The following is an 11,240-nucleotide window of genomic DNA, read 5'->3' on the forward strand; positions in this document are numbered from 1 at the left end:
TCGATTTCTTTCACACGAAAAAATAAACGTTGTTCTCCTTTGTAGATGTGTTTCTTGTCGTGTTTATGAGTAGTAACTTCAGATTAGTTGGGACAATAGACCTACTCAATGCCTTCTAGAGAAAAAAATAATGGAAACATTCGAAACTCAAAGCAAAATTTTTTGAAACCAGTAGTCCAGTAGCCATACATTAGAAAGAGAAATAAGTAACGAAATTGATGTAGTCGAAACTGATCCTGCTAACCAATATTTGCAATTTATTTGCACATCGAGTGATCAACGTTTATGTAACACTAACAAATCCTTAATTTTTCTCAAGGTTAAAAAAGAGACGACATGGGTTTTTCCTACCGTCCTTGTTGCAACCACAGAACTAAGAATTATGTTTATTTCTTGTCCGAAAAAATACACAGAAGAATTATTAACTGTTCGCTGTTTGGATTTTAGACTGTGACGAGTCTTTTTTTTTCATAAATCAACCTTTCGAAGGTGTCCTCGCCTTATGTAATCCACCTCCGCTAACTTTTGGATTCTCCTAAAATTAACAATTATTTGAGAAAATTTGAGACAGTAATCATCCTTTTTATGTCATATCTGAATTTAGCTTCATAAACATCTTTACAACTTTCACAACACTTGAAAAAACAAGCTCATAACTACTTCTGGTAATGGAAAGCTACCTTGTGGATCTTGCTACGACCAGCATGCCTATGATCAATATTGCAAAAATGTTTGTCAGGCTCTCGATGTTTCTTGCAGAATGTATAGGAACACGCACAAGCCATTTGTTGCTCCGTAACGTGCAATTTTCGACGACATACCTAAAAAATGGGATGAAAAGGATTTTTTTTTTCTAAAGAAAACGCCTCATAAATTTCCTCCAAACCGGAGTTTTCGGACTTTTATATCAAATTTTTAGAACTCCAGCAACGATAACAATATGTAAAAAATCTAGAACTTTGCTTTCTGACCAAATAAGGTTTGTGTCTTGCATAAATGTCCTCTCTGTTAACGGATACCGATTCAAAAAAATGTCTCATGTACAACATTCGTTCAAGATCCACCAACTAGTGGTTCGATTCGCGCGTATTTGCTAGGTCAAACCATAACACCATCTTAACTGGTCTCCACGTTCATTTTTGAAATAAATTAAACGCAAATATTAATTAGATATCTGCTTAATTAAACAAGGAGTTGGAGTTCGAATGTTCTCATGTCTTGAAACCTCGGCATATTCTGTCTATGTTTTGTGATAGTGTGCCTGCGAGGTTTTTAGATGGAATTCTTTATTTGTCTGACGTTTCGGCCTTTTTGCCGTCTTCAGAGGCCTAAATAGAGGATGACTGGAGCAATGCTACGTTTATACCGTCAAGTGCCACATTACCCTGGGTCAGTGTTTATATAGTCGCTCAGGGTAGTGAAAACAGAAACCTATCTACATTGAAACTAGTCTTACGTGTTGTTCCAGCGGACGTGGCGCGGCTGGTAGCACGCACTTGCCACTAAGTGTACGAATGAGTATTGCTGCGTGTAGATCACCAGCGACGATATGGATGATTTGATCTACACACAGAATATCAAGCAGTTATAGGTCACACAGCAGTACAAGTGGCAAGAACTCATTCGTTATCGACAAGCATTCACTCCTATTATTCATTGAAGGGTTTCTTTTAAGAATCCAAAACGCCCCCAACGTCTTCTCTGCCGATATTTCTGTTTCGTGAACCAGTATAACGCATTTCACACCATAATCGTTCCATTTGTGGGCCTCATGTCTATGCGTTCCTATTGCTGTTATCAAATTTTATCATCGTTTTCCTTCCATATGTTAATTACTCACTCCAACACTCTTACCGGTCTCCCCAATATAAGTTGCATTGCACGTCAAGCACTCAACCTCATATATTGTCCCCATTTGTGCGTCACCTGTTTTTCCGTAAGGACAAATAACACATCCTTCACAGATGCGGTATCTATCATATAGTCTGTTTCTAACAAGCTGGCTTTTGATATTTGGATTTGGGATATTCACCAAGATCACGTCGTCTTGTAATTGTGCTTGGATAATGCTTCGCTGAACAGCGGCACTGACACTGTCGGAGATAAACGGAAGACAAAGAGAAATTTTGTTTTCGCGCGGAACATTGCTATTTACAGTGCGGGTTCTTCGGTAATGCGGACATATTGTATGTGCTTGGCCTTGACTTGCATGTGCTAATGGCCGTACAGTACGTCTTCGAGTGAGTGCTTGATGTGCAATGCAACTTACATTGGGGAAACCGGTAGGAACATTGGAGTGAGGATCAATGAACACATGGCAGGAAAACGACGATAAAGTTTGATAACAGCAATAGGAATGCATAGATATAAGGCCCACAGATGGAACGATTATGGTGTGAAATGCGTTATACTGGCTCACGAAAGAGAAATATCGGCAAGGAAGACGTTGGACGCGTTTTGGATTCTTAAACGAAACCCTCCAATGAATAATAGGAATGAATGCTTGTCGATAACGAATGAGTTCTTGCCACTTGTACCACTCTGTGACCTATAACTGCCTGATATTCTGTGTGTAGATCAAATCATCTATATCGTCGCTGGTGATGTACACGCAGCAGTAATCATTCGCTGGTACGCTGAGAGACAACTGCGCGCCACGTCTGCTGGAACAACACGTACGATTAGTTTCAATGTAGATAGGTTCCTGTTTTCACTACCCTGAACGATTATCGAAACACTGACCCAGGGTAGTGTGGCACTTTACGGGATAAACGTAGTATTGCTCCAGTCATCCTCTATTTAGGCCTCTGAAGACGGCGTAAAAGCCGAAACGTCAGGCAAATAAAGTGTTCCAACTAAAAATCTCGCAGGCACACTATCACAAAACACAAGGAGTTGGCTTCAATGAAGGATAAGATGTCTGGCTTAATCAGACCGATGGAGATGCACTAGCACTCTCGGCTTCAATCCTGAGTTAAGTTAGAGGTTCATGGACGCGTGTCTGAGCTACGGGGGCTAGCTTGTGCATCCAGTTAACCTTTCTACCCTCTTAAATAGGTCTAGCACTAGTCTAGTTCATCGACCAAGTAGACATGAAAGATTTTGCTGAAGGCGATTTTGAACCAACAACCAAGGAGTCGCACCGGAATCTCTAAACGAGTTCTACTGCGCTCTTCCTACCATGAGAACAACAGGAACATGGAATAGGAGTATAGAACAAGAACACACGAGCGTTATCGTCAACGTTGTGGAGGACATTTCATCCACTTGCCAACAACTACATCGTTCAAAAATTAGAGTTTGAGCGTTTATTACAACTACTTTATATTGTCAACTGTCAGCAGCGCAACACCTGTAATCACAGTCGAAATCGAAGAGAGCGCGTTGCGTTGCCACAGACGCACTGTGGTGTTACACAGATGAAGAGGTACGGAGTGAATCGTATGTGTCTTATTCGGCGGTCTTTAATCTATCAAAAGACAGCTCCGTCAGCGTATATTATCCGAACTTCCTGGATATTCCAGGATAGAAAAAAGATGCACGTACTCCACACGTTGTTTTCAACGTTTCTTCTCTTTTAGTTTTCACTGCAATCAATTCTTCCATATTTGACGGAGGTAATGTAAGATCTTTCATTTCTCGCTCCATCTGCGCTAACGTTTCTGGAGGTTCGAAGAAAGTCTGAAAAACTTGTTCGCTATTTTCTTCAAATGAACATGCAACTGAACATTTAATTGCACATTATTACCTTCAGTTGGAGTTCTGTAACCGTGTACGGATCACTTTTCTTTTCGAAGCTTGGTTTCTCCAGTGATTCTTTGGATAAATTACGAGGAATATTTTCAGCTGACGACCTGCGATATTAACACAAATCATCCATCCAAGATCTCGTTTTTCAAATAAACTGTTTGAAATATGTATTCACCTAATTGATCCCGTGGATGGGCAGGGTGGGGAATAGCTCAGTATCTTCTTCCTCTTTCTTTTTAATAGTTTCTGAAACTTTTCTTCTTATAAAGATGTAGAGAAGCGCATAATCATCGGCATCTATGTTTATCGAGCGACCGCGACGCATTCAGAGCAGGGGACGCCTCTCTCAACAAGCACTCTTTAGGCCATTACCTTCGATGCTTTGGAAGTGCATCGTGGTCGTCTTGGTAACTTCTAGCACAAACCATAACTCGTCTTTATCATATAATAATTTACACGAGTAGTTCAAACGTTCTCTTATCTTGAAACCTCGGTATATTCTGTCTATATTTTGTAAAAGTGTGTCTGGGAGGTTTTTAGATGGAACTCTATTTGTCGGCTTTTTCGCCGTCTTCAGAGGCCTAAATAGGGATTATTGGAGCAATGCTACTTTTTCCCGTCAAGTGCCACACTACCTTGGATCAGTGTTTCGATAATCGTTCAAGGTAGTTAAAACAGAAACCTATGTACATTGAAATTAGTCTTACGTGTTGTTCCAGTGGACGTGACGCGGCTGGTAGCAGGCACTTGCCACTCAGTATACCAGCGAATGAGTATTGCTGTGTGTAGATCACCAGCGACGATATAGATGATTTGATCTACACACAGAATATCAGGCAGTTATAGGTCACAGAGTGGTACAAGTGGCAAGAACTCATTCGTTGTCGACAAACATTCATTCCTGTTATTCATTGAAGGGTTTCATTCAAGAATCCAAAACGCCTCGAACATCCTCCTTGCCGATATTTCTGTTTCTTGAGCCAGTATAACGCATTTCACATCACAATCGTTTCCGTTGTGGGCCTCAAAGTTTATGATGTGAAAAACGTCCTACTGGCTGACCTTGATCACCTTGATCACCTTGACTCCCGTTAATCTTCGAGCTGGTCGAGCGGGCGCCAATAATTCTTCCACTTATCCCCATCGCGTGCCAGAGTCGCCCAATGGTTCCTCTTTTACACGTAAAACACGAGTAGCATCAAATTTTTCTTTAAAGGACTTTGTCAAGAAGTCTGACTATCGATCGGTGGTCTTCCTGTTGTGCGCCTAATATCGCGAGGAACCCAGTCGCTCACGGCTCTGGTCTAACGGTTGTCTTTAAAGCGCATCACGTGTCCGGCCCACCTTATTTTACTTTCCTTGGCAAACACGGCGGCATCTCTAATCTTCGATCGCTGGCGTAGGAGAGAACTTCGAATCGCTTCCCTCACATGTGTGAAGCGGGATACTCCTATAATCACTCTCTCAATTGCGCGTTCAATGTCGCTCACCACGTTTTCTTCCTGGTTGCGAAATGCACAGGTTTCCGAAGCATAGGTACGGAAGTACGGTGGTGTTGAAGAGGTGAGCACGGAGCTGGGTGTTCTTGGTCTTCTTCACTACACCCTCAATGCTCTTATACACTCTCCAAGCCGCTCGTCTCCTCCTGCTTAGCCTAGTCGTTCTTCATACGACCTTCGTTCAATTGAGACCCAGACGAACGTAGCTAATGCATTCGGATATCTTCGTCGCGTTGGGCGTGAAAGCGGCATCCTAGACCCATCCGTTACGCATGAACATCGCCTTTTGCAGATTCAGCAGAAGATCGATACATTCACATGTTTCGTCGAATTCATACTGGCTCATGAAACAGAAACATCGGCAAGGAAGACGTTAGAGGCGTTTTGGATTCTTAAAAGAAACCCTTCAGTAAATAATAGGAATGAATTCTTGTCGATAGCGAATGAGTTATTTCCACTTGTACCGCTGTGACCTATAACTGTCTGATATTCTGTGTGTAGATCAAATCATCTATATCGTCGCTGCTGATCTACATGCAGCAATACTCATTCGCTGGTACACTGAGTGACAAGTGCGTGCTACCAGCACGTAAGACTGTTTTCAATGTAGATGGTTCTATTTTCACTACCTTGGACGATTATCGAAACACTGACCCAAGTTATTGTGGCACTTGGTAAATAAACCATAGATAAACGTAGCATTGCTCCAATCATCTCCTATTTAGGCTTTTGAAGACGGCAAAAAAGCCGAAACGTCAGGAAAGTAAAGAGTTCCATCTAAAAACCTTGCAGACACAATATTACAAAATAACCACACAAGTCCCTTTCGATGTATTTTGTGGTAAGTACGTTATGGAGAGAAGAAAAAAAGAAAGCTTCAATATACCTTCATTTTATTCCTGGTCAACTCATGCTCGAACTGTTTCTGCGGAGTCCATTCAGTATGTTTTTTGTCTACTTTACTCCCGCCTTGTTTCTTTTTATATATGCGATGTTTTGTTCCACTGAAATAGAGTATTAAAGTCAACGCAATTTTGACAGGAAAAAATGAATCGTATAACAACTGCGAAACATATCAAAACGGATAAAAAGATGGATTTCCGTAAGAAAATCTAGTCATCGCCATGTTTTTTCTCAGTAGCGTGATTGCCGCAGGACTGTAATGCGGCTGTTCTACTTCTTTTGCAGTTGATTCAATTTTCTTTTTTCTAATTTCAGTTCTTCTCGTAGATGAACTCATGACACCAATTTCCTCGAAAGTTCGTACAGTCCATTCCAAATATTTTCAACGTGCGCAGCAAACGACGCATCTAACGCAGCGCATCGCTTTCCTCGTGTTAACACGCGTGCTCCCTCTTCACTCAACTCTGGTCCAATCAGAAACGCATTCCGCAATCACCAGGTTGAGCATAGTCGAAACCTACTATACTCAGGTCAACACAGTTGTAATACCGTCACCCGCAATGATAAACACTAACCCTCGAATATTCGTCAGTGATTTGATTTTGCTCCTCAGTTCGTCAACACTTCCTTCAGGGAAAGATGGAGGAACATAAAGTACAGCATTGCTCGCTCTAAATGTATAAATTAGAAAGTCAGAAAGGCTTGACCAGTTCGTATTTCGAACCGTCTTTTTAGTCTTTGCAAATTCCAATAAAAAATACAAAAACAACAAAATACCGTATCTATAAAGAGGCTCACTTTACCGTTTTGCTACCCGTATTCATTCTTACATGCATCATTATCTCACAATCTTCTGTAATTCCATACTTTGATATAGGCGCGCTGTCGTCTCTGATTTCCATAGCTTATAGTTGTGCAGTACGATACGGGGAACGTTGGAAATAACTCACTTTAGCTCTTTACTTTTGTATATCAAGAGTTGTTTTTCGGCAAGCACATCGGTAGCTTGACAGATCGAATTCTTTAGCTCATAAACCTTGCATGATGCTGCCACTATTACTTTAGACTGCAATAGAAATGAATTTATATTTTACATGAGTTCGTAATCAACTGCGTCGTTTTGTATTAATCTAGAGATTGCAACACATGCAATTGGCAACGACTCTCTTCAACCGGCTGGCCGCGACGCTCCTGTCGCAACTCGCACCCTTTCTCTGCTTGACACACACGCTCTCTTCCTTTAGTCGTGCTCTGAAAGAAAGCACGCGACGAGCGTACGGGTAAGGATTGATGCTGCCGCTTATACGTTAAAGGAATGATAACTAACCAAAAGTTCTGGTTGCCACTGAGAAACGGTAATTTAAAAAGGCCGGGTATTATGTGTTAGGGGTACCCAAAAATAATCAAACATTTCAGCGGAAACAATTTACTTAGAATTGATTTCATCTTTAGTAGATTATATGGTCTCCGTCGTTAACTATGACCTTGAGGAAAAATATATTTCTGGGTAAGCTCGCACTTCAACGAGATTTTCAAAATTTTTCTTCCTTAGGGATTGTTCTATCGATTGGAAGAAATGAAAATAGGATGGCGCTACGTCTGAAGATTATGAGCGATGTGCTACAACCTCCCAGTTTTCTGGGTTAATCTTGCTGCGTGTTGGGATTATCGTGCTGCGATAGAGCGAAACCTGCATACCCAACCTGTGAATCTCTAGAATTTCTTGAAGTTTTCACTGGACTGTTGACCAACTAGCCTGAAGAGTGTTCACTATTTTTTGAATATCCAGTTTGGGATCAGTTTCCACCAGTGATTTTAAAGGCATTACCCCACGAATATGGGGTGATAAGAGTTTCAGGTGAGTTATGCCTGTACGAGGTTCTAGATTATGGAAGGAAGCTGATTCCGTCCGTTTCTTCCTGATTGCCGTAAAAAACGGCCCGGAAGATGCGGCCGTGCACAAGGCTGGCGCGCTCCAATAGAACCCAATGTAGAAAATAGCGCCCCGAAACGCTCGAAGACAGATATTCCGGGCTGTTCTTTACGGCAATTAGGAAGAAATGGACGGAATCACCATCCTCCCCATAATCAACAACCCCGTGAAACCCACCTGAAACCCGCACCACCCATGATCGGAGGGGGGAGGGTGCCTTTGAAGCTGGAAAATTTTCCAAACCAGCGTTAGCAGTTATTAACTTTCAGTACGTCTCCATACACATCACAAATTTTTTCTGCTGCTGTAAAACACGTCTTTACGCACTCACGGTCTGAACTAGAGTGAAGCAAATGTTCGACAGTAGTAATAATTGGTTACTTGTAGTTACCCCTGATATTTAAGGATTCGAAACTAAAATACCCCGTCTCTCCTTCTTTCCTTTAGGTACCAGAAGTCACTTGATTACATGAAGTCAAACCAGGATGAAGCAGATGTAAAAATATCGGCAGGTTGGCCGTGATAAACAGGAAGGAAGTAAACTTTCTGAGGGTTTCAAATACTAACTGTCTAACATAGCAAACAGTAAAGAAAACAATCGGCGCAAAACATTTCCATGGTTTCGCAGCATTAATTTGTGGAGGAAAATCATTTGCAACTGCGAAATCTCTTTTTTCAAATGATTTGTTGCTTGAGGTTGCTCGAATGTGAAGACGCTTTTAATTCTAACAATGGTTGGATCCGTTGAGACGCTTCTAATAAGCAATAAAACAACAGTATAAGTTTTTGTTCAGGGAAGTCGAAAGCAAGAAATGAATTGATTGAAATTCACCTCCTGTACGTCTTCCATAACACTGTTTACAGTGATTTCTAGTAGATCGATTGGGCTACGTTTTTGTGGCGATTCAATTGATGTTGAGCGAGCTTGCGGCGTACGTCCCGAAATTATGAGGTAGTCGGTCCGAAGTATGCTGGTTAGCTGCAACTGAAAACATGCAACAAAACTTACTCTGCGAAACGGGTGGAGATGGTGATCGTGACTTCTGCTCTGAAGTATCCTTCTTTAAGCAGCATAAAATTCAGTAACGAAATGATACGAATGTAAGGTAATGAGGATGACATACTTGTTAGAGGGTGCGAAGCAGGAGTCGTTTCTTCTGAATGAGAAAAAGCTATTTGTGAGCTTTGTATGAGTGTTTACAGGCCAGTTCAATGAATACAGTAATTGGCAGGGCTTTCCATGCGCGCTAAGCGAGCGGAAGTGGACACGATATCCAAGGAATGTGGACTTGAAAGGGAATGCATTTGCTCCTCGTGTTCTTGTAACAAAATACAGGCGCAAAGGAATTCATGCAACCATCATATCGCCAGCGCTTGTCTCTCCCGAAGTGGAGGCGATGCGCGTTTACCACAACTTACGCTCCTCTTCTTTACATTTGTTCGCACTTCCCTCCTCTCTAAATCACTCAAAAATCCGTTCTGCTGTTCGAGACCCACTAACCCTGATATGTTGAGAGCAGTAGAATAAAAGAATATGACTGAAATGCCAAATCCTGTCTGGAATATCTGATCTATGGTGCAATACTGCTGAAGTCGGTTGCTTGCAAAACGCCATAGCTTCCAAACGCTCGAAGGTGACTTCGAGCGCATCATTGTAGCACGCAGTCACAGCCTCGATTCCGTTCCCTTCTTTTATCAGTGCTTCCTGAAGGTATGGTCCAAACCCACCCGAGAACCAACCAAGTCTTTCATGTGTCCAGAGTTGATCAATTGGTACCACACTTCTCTAGGAGGATAAAAACACTGGACTGATATGTCGACTGCTCCTCGCAGGACGTTGTTTGGACTGCATACGCAGTCAGCCATCCTTTCCAGTCATGTTTTCGTTCATGATGATATCTTATCTCGTAACACATCATTCTATGTTCCAGCATTCAACGGAATAATATTCTGATGACGATGTTCCATTACCCAAATGAAAGGATAAAGAAGGATAAAGTCACTGGAGCATCAATCCACTTGGGAAGCCCCAACGCGTTTTACTGCAGTTCGTAATCGTCTGAGGTTTTGGGACGCGTGCTGGCCTATACAAAGACTTGCGGAGGCCAGCCGATAATCACATTAGTGTTTTCGGACCAGCGAAAGCGGCTACAGCGGACCTCTAACCGACTGCGCCACACCCGTCCACTTAATGGCAGCATACCACGAATTTGGGGTGGTGCGGATTTAAGGTGGAGTATCCGTATACGGGGTCGTAGATTATGGAGACCGAAGTGGTTCCGCTCATCTCTTCCTGAATCACTGCAAGCAACCGGCCTCTGAATGCTGTTTTGTACGATGCCTTCTATTGCAGCGCGCCCCTCTTGCACACGCCTATGCCCTTGCTGCCTATCGGGGCAGTCCGAATTGATTTTCGAAGAATCGCAGGGCGGAGGCGGCGCAAAGGGTAGAGCCTTGCAATGAATGGCGTCGCACGAAGCAGCATTCCGGAGGTGGCTGTTTGCAGTGATGCAGGGAGAGATGAGCCGAATCACCCCATCTCCATAATCTACGACCGTGTATACGGATACTTCACCTCAAATCCGCAACACCTCAGATTCGTGGTATGCTGCCTTTAACCAAATAACACGCTCATATTGATGTAGACGTCACTTCGGATCCACACAATTTTAACTTGTAACACAAATTAATGTCAAATGTATAGAAAACATACTGTTTGATGTCGTTAAGCTTGCAGCTCGTTCTGAAATAGCCGCTTTAAGCAACAGAAAGCCAAGTAAAAATCCCCTTTTGCAACAAAGAGCTCACAGCCTTACTCTTCATTATATGTGTAGCGTCCTGTACCTATGTTTTTCCTGATGACCGCGATGCGTTTCTGCTTCCCCCTTTCTGCCTTCCATTCGGCCCCACTCAAACGACTGCGCGGTTATTCGGGTAAACATAGGACAGGCTAAGATTTGAACAGTAGCTTACTCGTTGGGGAGCGTGATGAAGACGTTCCGCCTAAAACGGAACAGATTTCGAAGTGATAGTAGTTCCCGCTTGACAGGAATTAATCTCCATTTGTGCGCATCTTAGATAAACAGTACTTACTGTTACTTCTTTTTGGCAGTTTTGGTGCGTTCATCGTGTACGGCTTAACTTCAGAAAGAAAT

At 42.4% G+C, this 11,240-nt stretch overlaps 1 protein-coding gene across 2 annotated transcripts; it reads right to left on the reverse strand.

The window, feature by feature from the left end:
- Positions 1-475: 475 nt before the first annotated feature.
- RB195_001634 (uncharacterized protein) lies at positions 476-11,212 on the reverse strand (the record flags this gene model as incomplete). Of its 2 annotated transcripts, none has more annotated exons than XM_064198520.1 (15): positions 476-535; positions 681-821; positions 3,547-3,681; positions 3,749-3,854; positions 3,926-3,996; positions 6,136-6,253; positions 6,728-6,823; positions 6,951-7,043; positions 7,103-7,218; positions 8,918-9,070; positions 9,105-9,133; positions 9,210-9,242; positions 10,799-10,828; positions 11,059-11,088; positions 11,179-11,212. In XM_064198520.1, the coding sequence occupies 15 exons, from the start codon at positions 11,210-11,212 to the stop codon at positions 476-478; spliced, it is 1,245 nt and encodes a 414-aa protein (XP_064054400.1). The 2 variants fall into 2 exon arrangements, with proteins under 2 accessions (XP_064054400.1, XP_064054401.1); XM_064198519.1 differs by having other exon boundaries at positions 8,918-8,955; positions 9,095-9,133.
- Positions 11,213-11,240: the final 28 nt, after the last annotated feature.

The sequence above is a fragment of the Necator americanus genome, chromosome IV, assembly GCF_031761385.1.
Source record: "Necator americanus strain Aroian chromosome IV, whole genome shotgun sequence".
Lineage (NCBI taxonomy): Eukaryota > Metazoa > Nematoda > Chromadorea > Rhabditida > Ancylostomatidae > Necator > Necator americanus.